The 23,217-nt window shown below is 28.3% G+C and overlaps 1 protein-coding gene across 5 annotated transcripts in view; it reads left to right on the top strand.

The window, feature by feature from the left end:
- The window catches only part of LOC129915558 (homeobox protein abdominal-B), a 91,629-nt gene that overhangs the window by 55,916 nt on the left and 12,496 nt on the right, over positions 1 to 23,217 (top strand). For 3 of the 5 annotated variants that reach the window (XM_055995160.1, XM_055995162.1, XM_055995159.1), the window contains exons 2-3: positions 1,199 to 1,263; positions 6,070 to 6,121. In XM_055995160.1, coding sequence (XP_055851135.1) covers positions 1,199 to 1,263; positions 6,070 to 6,121 — 117 coding nt within the window. Of the gene's footprint in view, positions 1 to 1,198; positions 1,264 to 1,611; positions 1,975 to 6,069; positions 6,122 to 23,217 lie in introns of those variants that run through there. The other 2 variants (XM_055995163.1, XM_055995161.1) reach the window with 1 other exon arrangement.

Genomic DNA, 23,217 nt, shown 5'->3' with positions numbered 1-23,217 from the left:
ATTAGCTAAACAAAGGAAAAAAATAATGAAAATTAGAGCTATTATTTTTGTTTTTCTTTGCCAAAATAATTTTTTCGCCATCTATACAATTTCATGAAAAAATTCTGCAAAGATCTTAGATATGCATTTAATTTTGCAAACTTTAAATGTTATCTTTTTAAACATAAATTTAAATAAAACAAAAATTGCTGAGAAATAAAAACTGGTTACATTATAATTTTTTAGCAAACTATAAAACTTGTGTAAACATAATGTTGGTATCTTATATGCATGATAATGTAGGTTTTTGTGTAGTTTTGCAAAATAATTTTTAATTAGTCTAAGACACAAAAAAAAGATTTATCCCATATATGTATCTTATTACATATACAAGCAAATGTTGCTTTTAATTGTAAAAACCAGAAATATCTCAACAAGGAAACAATTAAAAATGTCTGAGATTTAATTATTCGCTAAACAATTATGCTTTGTACTTACTCGTACTAACCTATAATTGTGTCAAAGTTACCTTAGGTCATCAATCTTCTTGAAGTATATTTAAATTTTGGTTTATGTTGGTTTTTGCATGTTTGACTAAAAACAAACAAAAAATATCAAACAATTATAAACCTATTAAAAAAAAACACGTGTGAAAATGATAATGTTAAATATAAATAATAATGAAGACTGTCTTAAGAACGAGGGTAGAAAATGCGTTATATTACTTCTTAAAAATTATGTCAAAATATTTGATATTTTAGGTTTAAACTTCCTTAAAATTTTGTACATATTTTGAAAATTGTATCACAAAATTTCTATCTAAAATTATTTAAAAAAACAAGACTTCCTAATAGTTTCTTAATCTGACATAATAATCAAACATAACACGCTTCCAATCGTATTTCATAAAAAAAAAAAACATATGACTATAGACTACTGACATAAATTTTATACCCAAACATTAAATCGGTTATGATCAGTAGGTAATCTGATTTTAACGACTGAATATTGATTGAGTTTGATATAAAATAAAATAGATTTATGGCTTTGTCATTTATTTAATTTTATTAATAATCTGATTATTCCCAATTTGCATTTGTTTACAAAAAAAATACATGCTTAATTAAGAATCTCTAAGCCATGAAAGATTAAAAAAAAATTTAAATCGAAAAGTATAACAAACACTAAATTATATTTTTTTTTTGTTTTTTATTTTTAGAAGTCAGTAATGAGAATTACTTTGGCGGTGCTTATAAGGTTGGCAGCACATTAATCATACCAAAGGTGAGGCTTATGGTCAACTTTAACAAAAAAAAAAATCTTTCGAGGTTGTTCACAAAACAAAAAAATCTGCCATTCACTGTCTGTTTCTCTGTATTTTTTTTTATTTATATTTTTTTTTTGTTTATATTTTTTTTTGTTTGTTTGTATTCTTGTTTTTTTTTTTCAATTATTTCGGGTCGTGAATTTAATTTTTTTTAATATTATTCAAAGCTCCGCCACCATTCTATCTATGCTGGTGTCAGAGCACGGAATTTTTATATTTTGTTGATCTCGTCATTTTCATCGCTGTCAGTTTCGGTTGACTTTTTCAGTAAAAGGTGTTTATTTTTAGGAATCTTGTGTTTTTTTTTCTGTTTTTATGGTTTTATGTTATTTATGCGGATTTTTGCGAATGCGTCAAGTATCATACAATTCCCGCATGTTCTCATACCAACTGGATGATATTTATTTTTAATTTTCAAAAATGTTTTTGTGAAATGCATTAAGTACCCACCACGTAGTGAAAATATCTGAAAGAAAAAAGCAGTTGGTCTTTGTGTGTGTTTAAAATTTATAATTTTGTGTCAAAATTTTTATTTTGGAACATATTTTTGAAGTGATTTAAAAAAAAAATTATTACAAAACATGTTGTAAAATTGTTCATTTTGTTGATTAATGTGCGTGGTTTTGAAACTAAAAACGGATCTTTCAATGCCTGAAAGAACAGCTATTGTGAGTGAGAAATAAAACTATTACATTATTATTTATTCTAAAAACCTACTTTCATACATTAAATTTTTTTAATAACCTAACACTTAGTTTTTGAATAAAGTGCAAAATTTAATTTTACATTTTGTGGTTTAAGTGTAAATAAACTTTAAATTACCACCAATTAATGACAACATTATAGGTCGTTATGGGAGCAGTAAATTCAATTTAATTAATCTTTTATTTAATAGATAGTAAATGTGTTTACATAATTTGAATTGGTACCTATTATATGGCACACATAATTTTTGTAATTTTTTTCCGAATGCGGTGGCACTAGATGCCAAATATGAAATTCTCATTTTTTTTTTTCAATCATATAAAGTTTTAATGCACCGCGCATTGTTACAGAACTGCAACAAAAAATAATGAATGATCCTGAAAATGGATTTTTTTTTTAATACAAATTTAAAATCGTAATTAATATAATATTTCGACGTATTTATTTCCAAAACTCACTTTCAGTTTTAAAAGATTGTGATTTTACAACATACATTACTTTTGCGAAAAGTTTGTATGGCGGAATCGTAACATTTTAATCGCAAAAATTGTATGTAAATACACTCAAAAAATTTCATGTGTAAATAGTACTAATAACTGCGTACATTCTACGAATTTTATTCGTGGTTTTCAGCCACGAATATTATTCGTAAAATAGACGTATATTAGTACTTTAACAATATTTTATTAGTATTCGTAGAAAATCATGCGTATATTGTACGAATACTATTAGTAGATTTACGTTCCCATTCGTACATTGTACGAATAATATTGTAGTATTTACTAATTCATTCGTACATTGTACAGCACTATTCGTATATTGTACGAATAAAATTGTAATATTTACGAATGGCTTTACTAATTATTCGTACATTATACAGTGCTATTCGTATATTGTACGAATGTTATTTATTGTAGAACTTTCCGCCATTGAATTTTTTTCCTGAAATTTCCTGAAATATGAATTGTTGAAATAATTATTCAAGCATATAACTGTACTGCAAAACTACAAAAATATATTTCATTAATATTTTACATTTATAAATAAAATGAATGTTTTTTTATCTTAAATATTATACCATATGTAATGTATTCCACGGTGTTCATATTGTTTGTCTTGGAAGGCCACTGAAAATATACAAACATTTAACATTGAAAATCCTTCGAAAAAATGTCTACTTACTACAAATATTTTTAGAAAAGCTCCAGTAACCAGTGACAGGTTTTGATATCGTCCGCCATTTTTCAATTTGTTTAGCTGATTGTTGACGAATTTCCGATGCTAACCTTGAAAGGATATTCCAAAATGAAAGTAAAAAGGCACTTAATAAATCAATATTTATGAAATAACATAAATATATGTATATTTTAATGTAACATTAATGTTTCACAACAATGAATAATTCTTAAACATAAATTTACTCACCTGGTTTTTGTTATAATTGTAGTTGTTCGTTCGGTTTAGTAATCACTTTATATATCCACGGTAAACTTTATATTAAATGTACATAGCTATAAAGAAACAAGCACTATCTTTTGGCGCACTGAAACTAAACTATTTTTATATAAACTTTATATTTTTAAATTATATTAATTTTATGTATATTTTCCACGAAATATAAACGTTATACATGCGACGACACGCGTATTGCAACTAATTTTTTGATGCTATTTAGGAATGGAAAACGTTTAACAAATAACGGAAATAACGGGTATTTCGGTTCAAAATTGTTGCAACTCAACGAATTATTCGTACATTCTACTAATAATGCGTACAGGTACCTTACGAATGAATTTTGGCTACGAATATTAGTTTTTATTAGTAAATACTACGAATTTATTAGTAAAAACTACGAAGTCATTCGTACGAGGAATTCACGAATGTTATTAGTAATATGTACACAATAATTCGTACAATGTACTCATGAAATTTGTTTAATTTTTGTTTACGAATAAAATTAGTGCATTGAACGAATAAATTCGTGCATTATACCACACTTATTAGTAAAACTTTACTAATGCATTCGTAAAAATATTACCGCACGAATACATCGTATATTTTACGAATATGCGTACAATACACGAATATTTTTTCTACGAATGCCATTCGTAGCCGTTTTACTAATAAATTTTTTGAGTGTACATATTGATTTGCTGCAAAATCTAAACACTCGTAGTTAGCATTGCTTTTGAGTTATCGAATTTTCCGCTAAAATAAATCTGAGATTAGAGGGCAGTTCTCAAATATTAAAAAAAAATTAAATTTGACTGATAACCAAATTTGAAACATTTAAACTGCAAAAACTTCATTTTTTTAGCAATACCTAACTTTTTTTTTGGTATCTAAAATTCATTTCAAATAAGACAGAAGTTAGTGGAAAATAAGGATATCATTGTTTTTTGTTGTCCAAAATTCTTTGCTGTCAGGTACAAATTGGATTTTCGGATTTTTATTGAACTTCAGTCAGTTTTTTTTCTCTTTCGTTTGGTTCTATCGTCATAGCTCTAGCGTATCTCTTTCCCTTAGAAATGATTCGATACAAAGCGTTTAAGTCAATTTTTTTTTTTAAGTTGTGTGGTACGTAAATTTACTTAACTCCTTTGTATTTGGATTTATTTTTGATTTTTGAATACAAAAATTGATCCTAAGGGTTTAAGTCAAGGGGAAGACAGAAAAAGTATAGCCATTTTTCTACAGTATTAAACTAGTTAAAAAAAGAATTTTCAGGTTCGGTAATTAATCACATTGACATTTCCAACTTTCCTTTATAAATTAAACTTTGCTTTCAGTAGCTGTGTTTTATTTTCCTCATCATCCAGATCATAAAATCTAATAAAAACAATGATGTCTGATCTGGATCACGAGGAAAATAAAACACAACTAATGTAAACAAAGATTTTTCTTGACTTAACTCCATTAGATCAAGTTTATTTTTGAAGATTAAAACACAATTTTTTTAAGAATGTTAATTTTCTGATCAACAGCATATGGATACACTGAGGGAAAAGCCACCATAAAACTACGTAAAATTAATGAAAACCACATTGATTTAACTATTATTCGGAATGATTTTGCGTTGAAGATGAACATTTTAAAATGAACGTGAAAAAAATATTAATTTTTGATGGTTTCGTATCTTAAAGTCACATAAATGAAAGAAGTTCATCTTTGAAACAACGATGTTTCAACTTCAATTTATTTTTTCCCTCAGTGTACCTATTTAAAAAGATCTTAAAGATGATGTTTCTGCATCATTACTTTTTCAAAATAAATAATATTCAGATTTACAAACAAAAATTGAAACTTCAATTTCATTTTCAACAAAATACCTAATCTTTTCTGACTTAATCGCTTTGTACACAGCGCCAGTGAATTGTAGCATTATTTAACTGTTTACATAATGCTTTCCAAAAAATTTAAATAATAAAGGTTTACTTCTTTTGACAGTAATTTTGGCTTTCCAAGATGACATTTTTGGCGCAAACCCCATTTTGAAGCTCAAACGCTTTTTAAAATAGAAAAAGAATAATAAATTTAAAAATTCATCTTTTTTTGAAAATTTTGAACAACAAGGTCGGGGTTTGTCCGATTCATATGGTTCTAGAATCTAGAAGACTAACACCAAATTTTTGAATTTCTTATTTTTTTTTTTTTTAATTTGGAGCTTCCCTTGAATACTTCACTCAAGATCACTCTTAGCTTAATATTTTTTGCACTTTCTTCCATGTGAATATTTATGTAGTTATAAACATATCGACTTCAATGTTTCAATTTCAAGATCAATGCCGAATACATTTATTAAAAATAGTTCCAAGGATATGTGGCACTTTGTACATTTCGTTTTCTGTGCTGGAAATATAATATTCTATGGTGTATAAAATGCCTCAAGTTGCCGGTAAACAATTTGAGACTCCATTTTTTTCTTAATTTCTTTCTTGTTTTCCTTCTTTTAGATACCCAAATAACCCCTAATGAAATATCAAATATAATTATATTAATTATTTTTATAAATCAATATTCAACTGAATAGGTAAAATTATTTTCTTTTTTTTTTTTAGATCTTCAACCGCAATCACGCTAACTATCCAAACTTTACAGGAACTTCCTACGGTATGTACTTACCTTAAACAATTTGTATCTAAACATAATTTATGCAAATGAATTAAAGTTGTACACAAAATCAAAGGTTTCAAAGTTATATGTAAATATTCTCGTTTAACATAAAACAGAGATAACTTCTTCTTATAGGACCACCATGAAAGCATCATGACGCAAGAATTTTTGTCTGTTTTTTTTTTTTTTTATCTTCTTCTAAGAGCGAACTAGCCATGAATACGGACTTCATCTGGAATCGAAAAAGAAACAAAAATCTGAACTCAAGTGATTATCTCTCAGATTTCCGACAATCTTCATTCAGACGAAGTTCCGCCCTTTGCATATGTGCGAGATCGGAGCAACTCAGCTCGACTCAAAACAAATCTTTAAACAGATACCTAGAAGATATATCTACACGTTTTAAAATACAATTCAAAAACTGATTATTAGATAAGTATAGGTTTGGAGTTTCACATAAATCATTTTTAATTTTAAACTCCGACAATCACGTTTGCATTTTGAGACTTATCCACCATTTTCTTGATGTCGCTCGCTATTTCTAAGTTCTATATTTAATCAATCTTTTCTAACAAGTTCATACGAATTGGCTTCCACATCGCACTGTTAACATTGTATTGATTCAAGAAAGCCTTGTAAAAGTGGCTTTATTGTGGTGCAAAAAGTACCAAAGACTTCAACAATACCTCCCAGACTGTTGAAATAATCATTTAAATTCAAAGATGAAAGAATCAAGCTAAATTAAGTTGCTCCGATCATCTCGGTCGTAAAATGATTTTTTTTGTTTCTTTTTTTTTTTAACTTAATTATGTGATGGTGGGACAAACCAGGGACAGATTCTTAATTAACATTTTTTTTGGATTTTTATTTTTTTGTCTTCCAGTTTTTTTATCTTTGTTTTTATATATATCAATTTAATAAAGCCAAAAAATAAGAAATTAAATTTCCTATACATGAAATAAAATGCGAAATTCTTTAGAACGATTTTGATTGCGATAAGAAAAAAATCCGTTGGAAGTTTTCAATGCAGTACGCGTGTATTTGTTTGTTTATCAGAAAAATAGGGGCGCCATACTTAAATTTGTAATTTTATAATCTTTTCATTTGGGCTGAACGCCTTTTTTAAAATTCTTTAAATTAAAATTAATTGATAAATATTCTTGGAATTAATACATTTATCGTGCGTGTTATTTTTCAATTAAGTGGTTTTTAATTTATAACTTCATTTAAAAAAAGGCTTCAAAGCATAAAGAACAGGCTCATGCAGTAGCCCTTCATTGTTTATCCGATATAGTCATTAACAAAACAAAGATATTATAAGAAAAAGCTGAACTGAATATTGATTGAACTGTTGACCCTTTTATTTTAACATAAATGAGGTAACACATGGAACGAATTGAAAAAAAAAAAAATTGGAATAAACCACATCTCCTTTTAACGATTTAAATTTTTTTCAACGATCTAAATACTAAAAGAACTAATCCTTAGATAGATTATTTTTACATATGACCCATGGGGAACATTTTTAAGGAATTTGAAAATTGTAACATTTTGTACAAGATTGTTTTTTCTATAACCTCGAATTTGGCCTTCAAAAATTGGAGAGTTGACTATGAAAGGCATAAAAGTTAAATTCGTTAAATTAAGAATTTTCCCAAACAAAGCTTCCAAACTCTTCCTATTTCTTGTAAAGACCTAATATTTGAGAGTGTGTTAAGTAAGCCTCCTTTTTTTTGAAATTGATATTTTTGAAAAATGTTCCAGGTTGTTCCCGATTTGTTCCGGCATGTTCCAATTTTTTTTTTTTTTTTTTTTGAAAAATTTTCAAAAATGGGGTTTTAGGAACAAGGAACTGTTTAAAACCTAGCCCACCTTTTTTCGAAAGTTAAATTTTTAAAAGTTGTCCCGGGTCTTAAAAGTTGTTTATAACAATGCTTCACATTCTTGACCTCTAAGTTCAATATTTTGAAAGTTAGGGTCCAAAAACAAAAAAAAAAATTCGAATTTCAAAAATTCAAAACTTGTTCCAGGTTGTTCTAAAGCTCTTAATATTGATTTTTACTATGAAAAATAAAAACAAAATATCAAAAATAAAATATCATGCCTGCATAGTTTGAAAGTGCATTTTTGAGTTGATACTTTAACTGTAGAACACTGAAACTTACTTAAAATTTATATATTTTGTTAATATTCGATAAAAAAAACATTAGAAAACAAAAATTTGGAAAAGTAGTTTTTTGAAAAAAAGCTTCGAAAGCCATATCTTTAAAATTACCTACAAATTTGACGACTTCAAGTTTTTTGAAAAATAATGTTTAGAAAACTTTTTAAAAGTTGAAAAAAAAAAATAAAAACTTTTAAATTTTTTGTTTTTATTGCCTAACTTTCGAAAAACCTATTGAAACTACAGGTCCATCATTTTGGAACATTGTTAGGAACAACTTTTAAAAATTCGATTTTTGGAAAAAGGTCAAAAACGGTTTTTGACTCTTAACCACCATTTTAGAAAATTAAAACAAAAAATTTAAATATTTCTGAACAAATCGCGAACAACTTTCAAAAAAACAAACTTGAAAAAGGGGGCTAACTGAACACACTCAATTTTTGAACAAATATATGCAAATTAAATATTTCTCAGAAAATAATCGGTAGGTAATCAATCTCCAATTTTCCACCTAATTAATCAACAAAAAATTATTCAAAATTAAATATCAATATCAGACTATCAGGAGCTTTCATCCCATTTCCGCAAATACTTCAATTTTTATTAAAGGTAACATTCTTTTCGTATTGCCCATGTCTCGTCACTTATAAAAGCATCATTCTAATGGTCGTCATCTTGTACCATAGCCACTTTGCACCGTATATTTCGGAAATAAAACATCAATAAATAAAATAAGTACTACAGAGCTATGTGTGAAAAAAAGCAGAGAAAAAAAAATGTATAAAAAGAAAAATTAAGTATCCTTACAACCATGCAGAATGAATGAGAGACGCTATACGACAAAACACGACGAGAATGACGAAAAAGTATAGACTTAAGCACTGCGTGTTTTCATCATGCCAACAGATTGAAACTGGCCAGAAGGGATTCAGACTTCTTGTACTAGCATACTGGGAAACTCTCTCTCTCTCTTCCATCATCCAGTAAGTGCTGCGGTGTTGCTTGATGTTACTTTCGAGTGGTGTGGTAAATCGGAAGTTAAAATAGGTAATAAAAAGCCGCAATAAAAATCTATGAATGACACATTAAATCAATCGCCGAAAATCACATAAATAATATCACACCCAGAGAGTGAGAGAGCTGAGAGATTGTATACAAGAGAGTTAAAGTGATGGTGTTTATTATGAAAATGTATAAGAAGAATGAATTTGAGGAAATATCATTAGTTAAGATTTTTTTTTTCAAAAATTAAAACAGAATAAAAAAAAAACTAAAACTGTGGATTCAAGAACTTAGCGACTTTTTCGTCATTTTATCGTAAGCTACAACAGAGTTTATAGAAAAACTTCTATTTCTTTCTGTTCCTAGCCTAATTTGGACCGATATGATAAAAATTGTACATATGATTTCTTCAGCAATTGTTGATAAAATTAAGAAAAACAAAATGTTTTCTATTCCTTCTCAGTAATGAAAAATTTAAACATAAGTTTATATACCTACCTATATCCTATAAGTTTTATACATACCTATATATAAGTTTTAATCAAATGACATATTTTTTATGAAAATTGACGAGGCTAGAGTATTTGCAATGTTTAAAGGTCGAAAAACCAGACTTTTGAGGTATTTTGAAAAACAAAGTATGCATAATATCAAAAATATTCAAAAGCCCTACAAAACGTATTAGGTCACGTGAAAAATATTTTTAAACTTCATTTTTTTCTTTCGTTAAATACCTAGTGTATTGAAATGTAAAACTCTGTAATTCTTCTAAAATACACAGGAGTCAAAAACTAAGTTAGGTAAATAAAAAATTTGGCAGATACATGTCAAGTTATTTTCTCTCTCTTGCTCTCTAATAGGTCTGTTTAATGAATCTGATCCGCACAAAAAAGAACAGAAAAGATCCGAAAAGTACAAGTTTTTGTGTTTCATGAAAAAAATTCGCCCCAACTTGTTCCAAAACCTGTCATTTTATGTTTTATGAATTTTTTTAGCACAGAAAAGTTCAAGTTTTTCTGCTCCCACTTTTGGGTTAGAGCAAGTAAGTGAAAAGTGTCAATTGTCAGCTGTTTGTTTCTTTGTGATAAAAATAAGAGAATATAAGATTTTAAAAAGTGAATTTCTTGAGGGATTTTGATTAATAACAAACAAACAAAAATTACGGCAATATTAAAAGTGGAATATTAAAGAAAAAAATCATTTCAAGAAATGATATTTGAATTTGAAATTTTACAACTGTCAATCTTGTTAAATACGAAGTTGAACTTTTCTGTTCTTTCTTGTTTTGACAGTATTTACAAACTTGTGCTGCTCTGATCTGTTCTGTGCTAGATTTTTTTTTAACTAAACAGACCTAATAACATAAACATCATTTTAAATATGTACCTACATATCTTGCTGATTTTTGGTGAATTATTTCTCAAACATGGAATTTCACGGTTTTGACTTTTAAACGTGCATATTTCGAGTTAGGTACTGAATTTTTACATTTTTTGTTTGTATGTATTAATGATATCTAACGATTCCAGTACCTATTAATTTTTTTCTATCACTTTTTGTTTATTAAACAGTTTTTTGATCTTTTTCTAATTTTACCTCAGTTTACCCTACTAAAATATTAAATTTCTAAAATTCATAAATTTTGTTCTTAATTTTGTTTACACCTCTAAGACTTATTATACAAAGCAGGGTGACGTTGTTGAAAAAAAAAAACTCAAAAAATTAACTTTAAAACGTGGCAACCCTATATGACTTGACAGGATGTCACCAGGCAAATCATGTGCAAATCGCTTCTATAGACACTACCTTTAAGGAAATATAACTCTCAACTGAGGGTAGGTCATCCTAGGCGATATCTTAGACAACAAGCATGTTTGCTTGTCATGGTTTTAAGCTGGTCCTCTATTTCTGAGTATGATACATTCTGGCACAGATGCTTTATGCTAATATTTAGTGAAATTTTCTACAGAACCCGGTCATAGGGATACCCAATAGGTATGTTTAGCCCTTTTGACAACCTTACTAAGTTTTTCTACCAGTGTGGAACTCGTCTAATGTCTTGTGGTACTTAATAGCAACCAGAGCTTAAGACACCAGCCTGTCACGTAGACGGCTGTTGTTTGAAAAATGGACACTAATAGGCTCATGGAGGTATCTGACCAGTTTAAGTTCAGATCAACAGTTCCTCATGACCGAGACGATCAGTGATATTTTCGTCAGAACCTCACTTAACCATTCCTAAAACAATTAAGGTCACAAGAGTTATGTTATCTAAACGGAACAAAACAGCTCTATTTGGGCTTTTCTGAAATTTAAATGATGAAGATTTAGCAGGCTTCCCTATTGTAGGTTATAAAGGTATCAATTTAATCAGTTTTCGTGTAATTACCGTCGCGACGCCAGTGTTTTTCTATTTTCATCTGCTAGACCAAATTGAATGAATTTCGGATTTGTTTCAAGTATAGATACTGAGAAGGAAGAGAAATTAAGGTCTTAATTTAAGCGATAAAGCTCAAAATAATTTTCAAAAAATTCCATTTATCACAATTTTCTTTCAAGAAATTAATTTGATACAAATTTAGCAAATTTGATACTGGATCAGAATCTGATGAGAAACTATCTGGGAAACAAAATTGGGGTGTCTAGATTGGCATTTGAAGTTCAAATTTTTGAACACAAATTTTGTCCACCTTTTTCACCGAACATTCACAAATTCTATTTAAGAGTTATTATAGAAAAAAGTGTAGCTTAATTTCAGTCAGTTAAATAGGTATAAGAGTGTATTTCCTGCCAACACTTTTCATTTTTTTAATCCAGATTATTTCAAACTTTTTGGAGGCTTTTAAGTCTTCGTTAAAGTATATACGTATTTATTTGGGTTAACCTATTAATTTTATAACATAACATTTACCTAACATACAAAAACTAAAATTTAGAAAAGCCTCCATTTTTCTTTTGGTCAATATAAAAATTATAAAAAACAAAACTGTACGGGTTTAATCTTCTGTCTTTCATTTACATTCTCTTAGGAATACCTTCATAAATTAAGCGCATCCAATCTGGGTATTACAACCCAAAAAAAAAAAATAATAAACTAAAGTCAGATACATCGCATAAAAACGATCTAATTTCCATAAAGTCTTTTGGACGCCCTCAGATTCTCATGCCTACACAAAATAAGCCAACAAAAAAAAAAACATCAAAATGCATTTAAGAATATGTCGTGGTTTAGTTCATTTGCCTTTTTTCATGGCGGATGATAATGATGACTCTTTTAGAATTCTACCAAGCACCTTCGTTAAAATATAAGTAAAGAAATAAGTAGGTGTTCCGTGTGCACACTGCGATGATAATGATGGTTCGAATTCGAATCGAATCATGCACGGTGCATTTATTAATTGAAATAAATTCCACATTTTATTAGGTTCGGCATTTCTTTTTATAAAGTCCAACACAATCTTTAGATACTGGCGTTGGTGAATTTTTCAATTCACTTTGTCTTCGAAGAAATATCGTCCTGAAGTCAGGGGCCTTGGAACCAGCTAACAAAAACCAAAAACAACAACTCTTGTATCTGTCTTTCAATACCGGTATAATGGTTTTAAGCATTTTTCTCAACCGCATAGTCTTTGTGCAGGTTGAATAAAAAAAAATGGTAATTCCTTAAGTATCTTCGTGGTATCTGTTCTGTCTTTTTTTGTTTTCTTTAATTTGGTTTGCTTTTTCGGCTTACTGCACGGACCTGATGGCCGCCGCCGCGCTGCTTTCTTGGCCAATGGCAGGGGCAAACCCCTCTGAAATAATTGAGGCAAACAGGTATTTGCTTTTTGTTTTATTAATGTCCTAACACAAAGATACGAAGCCCAAGATAGAATGGAAAGAACAAGTTGATACCTTAACAAAATACAAGACAGAACAGAAGAAGGTATAGCTACGTTGTTGTATCTTTCTTTTTTTTTAGTTTTTGAAGAAAAGGAATGAAACAATGGAAACGTTGACGTGCCCGGAAATTTATTCGGCTGGGGCTTTGTATAAACGTTGTATAAGTCGTTGTCCTCTTGATTATAATTTTCTTCATCTTGTATTTTTTTACATTTCTTTTATTCTTTTTTCCATCCCCTCCCAAACGCCCCTTCAGAGAATGACTTTCTCTTCATGGAAAACTGATAGAGTCATCAGAAAAAAAATGTAGTCCCTTTCTTTTCGGTGGTGATGGTGTCCAAAAGAAAATTTATTAAAGGTCGACGATTCGTGACGGAGATGAGTTTTTTCTCATCCCCTATCAACCTGATGCAATCATTTTGATAAGTCAAAGGTAGTAAAACACATAAAACTAATGAAGATTTTTCTTTTTTTTTTTGTATAAAAAAAATGGAAATAATATTGAATACCTAAAATATTTAAAGGTGTACCTACCTGTTTTTTTTTTTGTTGAGAAATTTCGTAATATTTCTCATATTACCTACTTGATGGTTTGTAGAATTGAAATTGTAATGGCGTTTATCCAGAGAGGTTTCAGATTGATTTATATTAAGATGTTTCGGTGCACCTGACGTGGTTGAAATAATAATAATTAATTTCATACTTACATTTTTTCTTTTCTTTTTAAAAGAAAGAGCAGATAAGCAGCTGCATTGAATTCTAGGGCCAATTGATTACCTATACAATTTTATTTATAAAATTTCTTGCTTTCATAATAAAGTGTGGATCAAAAATGTCGTTGGTACCTACCTACATAAAAAAAAACTATTTCAAAATATAGATTTCAAAAATTATCTGCAATCTCAATTTTCTGTATACCAAAAAAAAAATCATTTCGCATGGAAAACGCACTAAAAAGTATATTTATGTATCTAGTACACTAGGAAGTATAATACCTATAGTCCAGTTATTTCGTCGGAAAAAAGGGATGCAAAACAACCGAAAAAGCTAAATTTTGGATATGTTGTAGGGGATGCTTAAAAAAGCTTAACTTGAAGTATTCGACCAAATTTCCTATGAGCTTTTTCCGGTATTTTGAAAAAGGGATAAAATTGGTTTTTTTTTTTTTGACAAAACCTTAACTTGGCTATCCTTCGTGATACGAAAATTTTACAAAGAGCTCTTTTGTAGCTTTTACCATCTTCTACAATTCATGCATACACATTTTTTGCGTACCATGAACCGTTTTCGCGATATCGAATTTAGGACATGCCATTTGGTTTTTGACATTATCTATTTTTTGGTGATGAATATATCGAAAAAATTAAATAATGTACAAAAAAAAACATTGTTATAATCAAATTTTGCTAATGAATTGATTTCGTGACAAAAACATTTATTGCTATAAAAATGTATGAAAAATATTTTAAGCTTTCTGTAAATATTTTAAATCGAAGTAGCCAGTATTCGTTTCTTTGTCTTTGATACAAAAAATAAAAAAAATTTCAAAGCAAATCATGTGATGATTTTTTTCGAATTTATTTTTCGCTCTTTTTTTTGTTCCGATATTTTGTGAGTCGTTGGGATCTTAGATGCCCTTGATACACCAATACAAACAAGAGAGTATAAGTTATGCATTGCGCGTGAAATCTGAGCTCTAGTTCTATCTGCTTTTTATGGGTGCTTACGAATAGGAATTATGCGAAAAAAGGTGAGATGGCGCAGTTTTTTGCGGGTGAAATGGCGCATTCCGTACAAGAATTTTTCAATTGAGTATAGTGTTAGCATGTGCCATATCACCCTCAAAATATTTTTTTTTAAGTAATTCAGCCAAGCTCAAATTTTATAAAAAAGACGACTAGTTGCAATCTATTATATGGCATGCATTATTGCTTGACTCCTTCACATCGTTCAACCATTTGTGCAATGAATTTGGCAATAGAAACCTTAAACAAACTCATGCTCCATCTCACCCACCCTATAGGGGGAGATGTTTTTTCAAACTTTTTTTCTATATTAATTTAAAAATATAAATTTAAAATATAAAATTCTGTAAACCAAATAATACGTTGGATATTGAATATAGAACATTTTTGCATTGTTAGAAATATGAAATGTGGTTTACTTTGTAAAATATGACAAAAACAAAAAAGGTATGCCATCTCACCCGCTTTAACCCTATCTCAAAATAGTTCAGTAACTTAATATTATGAAACACAATCATAGAGAGAGTATCAGAAAAGGTTGTCTCTTTTTCACAAATTTTCTTAAAAAATGAGTTTATTTTTAATAGGCATTTATTGTTTATTGAAATGGTAACAGAAATATATGACAGTTTATAAAAAAAAAAAAATTAAAAAGTATTTGATTTTCAAAGATTTAAACATTTAAAAATATAAAGTTTATAACTTCATTCAATAGCCTTTAGGTTTTTTTAATTACCTATACAAATTTAGTTTGTTCTAAGAAAATTCAACGAAATGTGAGTAATTTTTATTTATTTTTTCAAAACTGTAAAACATATTACCTTTTCTCTACTAAATTCAACTTATTGCAAAACAATAATGGCCAGACAATGTTGAAAAAACCTAAATTCATGTTTTATTACCATTTTTTTTTAAAAGACATACTAGGTAGGTACATAGGTATTAAAATTTTGTCAGTAAATATTTTTTTTTTCAAAATTTTGGGTTTTAGGACCAGTGGTCCAACCACGGCACACGATTACGATCATACGTTAAATGACTATTGCCATCTTTATTTAATCAGTACAAAAAGATAAGGACAGATGGCGGCTATACCTACGTTAACAAACGTATGCTGTTCTTTTTTAAATACTACCTACAGCTTTTTTTGAAATACTTCACTTAATTTAGGTACTTGATCTTCATTTTAAGAATAGGAATAAGATTCTAGCTTTTTAAAAATATAAATTTTAATATTATAGCAGGTGTCGTCGTTCAGTTTAATTTTGTTTTGTGTGTTGAAGTCGGTTTTTGATAAAATTACATCTACCGCTTTAACGATGGGAGATTATATCCTTCACTCCCATATAGTTTTTTTTTTTGTCTTAAATTACAAAAAACTTAATTTTAATTTGTAAAAAAAAACATTACGGCAACAAGAAAAGATTTCTCCTTCTTTCTTGTAAAAATAATGGACTAAAAACTAATTTTATTATCATTTTTTACAAAGCAGTTTACGTGTTTTTTTGAAAATCTGCTGAAAATTCAGATTTAGGTGACTATCATATTGTCTGCAAAGTTCAACTTCATTACGTTTACAAAAACGCTTCTATTCCAAATTTTTGTTGAAATCGAATGCGACGTTACTTATAACCTAACTACGTAAAAAATCAAGAAAACTGTTGAGTGATAGAGAATTGGCTGCATATCATAACCCTGATTTTTCGCACTCGTGAAATTCACCTTTTGGCCGCCATCTTGGATTTTATCTTTTATTAAATAACACTTCTATTCATCCTAGTTAAAAGTTGGTAGACAATTGAATTGCTCGTCTTCTATGTTTATTACACCTTTTCTATATTCTGAATATTAAAAAAGTTACAAGCCAAAAAAGTTAAAAAATATAAAGGAAACATTTTAAATTTGTATCACCATTTTGAAAAAGGTCCGAAAAAAGACTGTTCACCTTGGAGTTTGTTTGGGGGTGGTACAAACTGCTTGGTCAAATTAAAATTGCACTGGACTATTGAGGATTCACCAATTTAATACCTATGTTTAAAAAGTGAATTTATGTATTGTTTTTTAAAGATCCCAAAAAATAAAAAAAAAAAAATAAAAAATATTACCAAAACTATCAATTTCATGTTAGTAATGTGCCTAGTTGTCTGATGCTCAATAGTGTCTAATGACTCTTTTAAACATCCAAATAATAAAATCAAAGAACCAAAGAAGAGAGATTCCCCATATAATATATTAATGGGCCACTAAAAATGTATAATTAAAAAGTGTTTTGATTTGTATTTTTTTTTTTATTATTAATTCTTCTCAACTCAAAGTCAGTTTTATTGAAAGTTGAGGTAGGTTTGTTAATAATAATCACTATTCCGTTATGTAAACAAAAAAAAAAAAAATATATACTAAACCATCGTTATAGCATATAAAGTTAAATTGGGGAGATGCTCATGCTCTTTAATGATTGACGCGATGATAAAAACACTTCGAAGATTCATATTGTATTTGTGTTTTTATTTTTTATTGACATTCATGAAATAAAAATGTTTTTTTTTTTTTTGTTTATATCTTCATTCAAGGAGTATTTGAGTGGTAACAACGTCACTTTTCTGTCATAATTGTTATTGCCATACGACAATACTATAAAAAAATAAACTATAGAAGCCTTGTATAAGATATAAAGAAGACTAGAGAAGATAGAGAGTGTCTTTCACTTTCATCGACACTATTATATTATTTGTCGTGCTTCCAAGCCACAAAAGAGGGATTAAAAAAAAAAACCGACATTGCGCCCAATTTTTATGAGCTATTAATTGTGTGCTATGAAAATTAGGCGCAATTCTATTTTATTTTGTTTGTTTGTTTAAATATCAAAGCACTTGTCACAAATTATAGAAGCACATACGGAAGTTTAATATGGACATCAAATTTTATGGCTAAAAAAAGTGTACTTATTAAAGAACGCTGACTGTTCATTTTTTTCTATTTCGCGAGATAATATATTTTAAATTTGAATTATTTGTGTTTTTTTTATAAAAAATAATAACTTATCATAACGTTTGACAAGGTTTATAGTAGTTATGCTGATATGATTTAAAGACTAATGATAGACGGACTTAGGTACTACTTGTGTTTGCTGACTTGCTGCTGGAAATTCATTTTTTTTTTTATTAAAATCTTTAGTCATCAATCTTACTTTAATTTGTGTAAGGTCTTAGTTTATAAAATGGTACATATTTTGCATTTGTATTTAAATATAAATACATCAATTTTATATATGTACAAACAAATATCTACCCATTGGTATAGATATTACCTATATAGAAATTATCATACAAAGTAGTATGCAAATTTTTGTCTACCAGACAACGATTTAATATGAATAATCCATAGAAAAACTAAGTTCAAACGAGTTTGAATAATATTCCAAGGTTTATGAGTCTGTGAAATTATTATTATTTATAAGGTGATGATGTGCAGTGATTTATATCATTTTGTTTGGTCACCGAAATCTTCAAATAAAAAGAATTAATGTCGAGAAAATACATAATAAAAACAGTGTAGGTATACCAACCTATAAGATAATCCCATAAATTATTTTCCTAAAGGGATGACAGCGAATGAAATTTGACTTTTTTCAGAAATTTACAAAGAATTTAGTACAAGTGGGAAAAAATTGAGGGTCATTTTTGTGTTCCCTTTACCTTTTAATCCAATGGGTTAAAAAAAAAGAATAATATAAAATTTTGTCTGATGTTGATGACATTCAAAATGCTACCTTCTTGATTTTATTCAATGTTTTTTTTTCGTCATGTAACTATGGTGGGATAAAATTATAAAAATATTACAAGCCTATATGAATATTTGCCACTGAATTAAAACCAAATACCAAAGCAATAAACAAAATAAAAAAGATTTTTCTATTCATTGACGACAAATAATAAATTTATGATGGTGAAAGTGTTTTTTTTTTTTGTTTAATACAAACATTTGGTATAAACATTGAAGTAAGTTTTTTTTTCGAACAGTCAAAAACACCATCACGAGTAAAATTTTTATTTTGAAACGTCAATGTTTTTAATTTTTTTTAATCTATCGATTTTCAACAAAGACTGTTTTTTTTTTTGTATTTTTAAGTACCTAGGTACAAGATTTGTTTGCTTATCCATTCGGTTCCATTGGGTCAGTAATGTTTCTATTTCTTTTTTTACTCGGAGCTACCTATAGACCAGTGCCAATAATTTTTGAAAATAAAAAAATTATTAGCAGCATATGGGTGGTGGGAAAATTTAGGATAAATGGTATATGAAAGGGGAAAAATAAATTGCCCACAAACAAATTTAGGGAAAGGGTGTGGGTGGGCGAAAAAGTGGGGTGGGTGTCAAAAATCATGGTTTTTTAGACGTCCTATCGAAAAAAGTTAAATACAAAAGTTGTAGGTAGTATAAATGTCTACAACTTTTGCTCAAACAATTTTTTTCTATAACCTCAAAAATATTGAAAAAAATGCAAAAATACGATTTTTTTATTTTTTATTTTTATCTTTTACAAAAATAGTTGGATTTTAACAAAACTTGGTTAAAAATTACTTTGTTATGTTTTCTATCTATTAAAAATGTTTTTTGAGCAAAAAGTTAATTTTTGGATTTTTGACGACGGATTTTCCCCTTTCATAAACCATTTATCCTAAATTTTTCCACCACCCATATGCTGCTAATAATTTGTTCAACTTTTGCCTTCTGAAAACCGGATTGGCACTGGCCTACTATAAATATGTTGATCATAAAATAGAAATGTTGATTTTTTTTTTTTTTCAAAAACCGCTCTATAGTGATTTTGAATAAAATTTTTGTGCGTAATGCAGCATACAATACCTATAATACTTACATTTAGGTAGGTATGACAAAAAATATTTTTTTGGAAAGATATAAACGGTACTTGTCATAGAAACGTTTTAGAAATTTCAGAACTTCTCGTAGGTAGGTACCTAAGCGATTTTTCCGATTTCAATAAAAAACATTTTGAAACAGAATCGTTTAGTAATGGGTAATTTAAATATTAAAACTTAAAAATTTCAAAAAACATATGTACCTATTTTTGCATTTTTTGAAAAAAAAGTTTACATTTTTCTTTAGAAAAATCAGTTTTTGAAAACGGGTTGATATTTTTTTTTAAATTTCGTTTTTAAGTGTTGATTAATATTTTCTTAAAAATAGGTAATAGGTATACCATTTTTGTTTTTTGAAAAATGTTGTATCGAAGACTTTTATACCTATCTAACCTATACAGGGTGATTCAGGAGGAATGTGCCAAAAAGCTATAGAGCGTTAAGTTTGGGTCGATACAAGAAAAAAAAAATTGCATAGGAATTGGGAGGTTAAATTTTCTAAAAAATTGACTTCATTGGAAAATAAAATTATTTAAAATGAACTGTTTTGTAGATCCAAAAACCTCGTCTTTATTTGGCTTTATGATAGATAGGTACCTATAGTTTCTCAAAAACAACTTTTCAAAACCCAAATTTAGAAAAAATAATTGAATTTTTAAAACTAAAATAGTACCTACTTGCCTAGTAAAATTTTGGAAAAAAAATTGTTCGAAATTTTGTATTCAATATTGTTTTTTTCCCATATCTAATTTTAATTTTGAAAAACTGTATTTTAAAACTGTTTTATTCAAAAATCCAATAAATGACGACGCTTTTGGATCTATAAAAAGGTAGGTATAGCACGTTATTGTAGGTGTAACCATTGATTTTTGATATTTTTTTTTCCAGATTAAGTGAAAATTTAAATGAAATACAATATTTTTCAAGGAAAAACCTACTAGAAAAAATCTTTTATGATATTATTCTACTTTATTATTATAATTATGGTCTTAAAATCTGCAAATATTCCAAGCATTTTCTGCTACTGATGAAGGTAAATTGTCTTATAGGTTACAAAAATTGAATTAAATGGCGACCAGACAAATGTTTAAATATAATAATAAATTAGGTTATAATAAGCAATATGTTCCTAAAAATGTAGGTATGCAGTTCACGTTCTGAACATATCTATTTTACTATTGGTTAAGAGAAGAACCCTCTACCTAAATTAACAAAAAAAATATTTGTCGGTTGAATATTCTCACTATGCTTGTTTAAATGTGGTTCTTGTCTTTCTACTTTCCCACCAAAAGAAGAACATGATTTTGTTTTAACAAAAAAGACAGAAAAAACGTGTTCCTCTTGTATTTTTCATTCATCTAACTGAACATACAAAAACTTATAGATATCTATAGTTTCACTCTAGTTTTTAAAGTGGTTTCTTGTGTCTCTTCTTATAACCTTTCTTTCTTTTTTTTATACATAATTATGTAGAATAGATAGAATTAAAAAAAAAACTAGGTACGCCTTTTATGTAATATAACTGGCAATTAGTTTCATAAATTCTAACATCTTTATCAAAAAATTTGCATATTGCTTGATTTTATACCTATAAACAAAAATAATACGTAAAAGAAAAAAAAGGGTTACCTACCGTCAACTAACCAATTGCTATAATTTATGACATGTTTGACTACTGACTTTTTAAAGTTTCCATTTTCTTATTTTTTTGTTTCCATCATAAGAACAAATAAGATTCCATTACAATTCAGCAATTCAGGTAACTCAAAAAAAAAAAAAAAAAAAATACCTTTCAACAAGCATCCCTTCAATTTTATGTTCACTTTCTTCTCTATGACGAAGAGGAACATAAAAATAAAATAATTATCACTTAAGCGTAAAATTGTCATGTTATTCCTGTCATCAGATATACCTACACTATACTTTAGGTATAGATTTCCATACCATACATTATGTATAAGAAGAAAAAATTCCTAGGTAGGTAGGTATTTCTAGGATAGAAGAGTCCTTTTTTCCTTTTGCAAGCAAAAACAAACTTCATTATAATCATAGTTTTACGACTCTTTCTCTCGCTCTCAGTCTTCTTGTGTTGTTCTTAAATTAAATAAGGGACTTGTATTTACAATAATTATTATTGTCCTCCAGAAAAACAAATATAATAAAAATTAAACAAATGAAAGAAAAAAAAATACCTACATGACAATAAATTCGCAAATTAAAAAAAAAAAAAAAAAAAAAAATAAAGGGGTTGTTTGCTTGTTTAACATCGAAACCTTTGTTTGTGTACCTATAATATAAATTCGGCACAAAATTTCAATTGAATTTCTTTTGTGTTGATTTTGTTATTTTTTTTTTAATTTGGTCGGCGTATGAGGTAGAAATGTTTGTGGATGAATTAAACGAGACTATAAGTTTCATAACCCCACCACTAGATGGAGTCTAACTTTTTGATATGACCAAGTCAGAAGAGAAAAAAACACCACCAACTACAATCAAGGCATGCGTATACAGTGTATCTACACAATAGGTACACTGTGTTGTCTTCTTCAATTTATCAAAAGAGAAATCGTGTATCTTCACATGAATCGGATGGATGGATTTTAATGAAATTTGGTCAAAATATTATTTTCATAATTATCTCTCATTTGAGATATTTTAGAACGTTGTATCTTTTCTAAAAAGTGTAAAAGATACGAGTTGAAAAAAAAAGATACATTTTTAAAATTTTTAAATTTCAAACAAAACAAAAGAGAAGATACTATCCAGAGTCTACTATCGACGATAATGCCAATAGCCCTATCGGTGTATCTTTCTCTCTTGCTTAGTTTCACCCCCACAATTGATTTTCTCTTTTCTTATGCGTCCGTGTGTAAAGTCACAATCTCATATCACATTTGATAGGTATTGTGTATCTTCTTGATACAACTTTTCAAGTGGAATTTCCTTTCCTAGCGCGCGCTCAACAAAAAAGTAAAATTTATTCTTGTCGTCTCACACAGATACACACTTATACACTGATAAAAAAAATCATATGCGCCCATGCATTGCAGAGAAGGCAGCCAGCAGCTACGATACGATGTGATGATGATGATATTATTATACGTTCAAAGAAGACGACAACGACTACGTCGACGCAGGGCACACGTTTTTTTGTTGTGTGTTTTCTTCTTTTCTTCGTCATATGACAGTCTTGTATTTGGGGGTTTTTATAATATTGAAGTGTTTTACGTGAAATCTCTGTTTTCAGTGTAAATTGGAACTTCGCGGTGTACGGTTGGGCTAAAAGTCACTGACAGACCCCCACGATAAAAATTTACTCCAAAACTGAGCAAAATATTCTCGCTGTTTTGAGAGAGAAACGAAAATTTACAAAAAAAAAAAAAAAAATCTACAAGAAAAACCGTCAGCTAAAAGATAGAAA

The sequence above is a fragment of the Episyrphus balteatus genome, chromosome 3 (assembly GCF_945859705.1).
Source record: "Episyrphus balteatus chromosome 3, idEpiBalt1.1, whole genome shotgun sequence".
In the NCBI taxonomy this organism is placed as follows: domain Eukaryota; kingdom Metazoa; phylum Arthropoda; class Insecta; order Diptera; family Syrphidae; genus Episyrphus; species Episyrphus balteatus.
The sequence above is the reverse complement of the archived record's forward strand: the minus strand, read 5'-3'. Positions and strand labels throughout refer to the sequence as shown.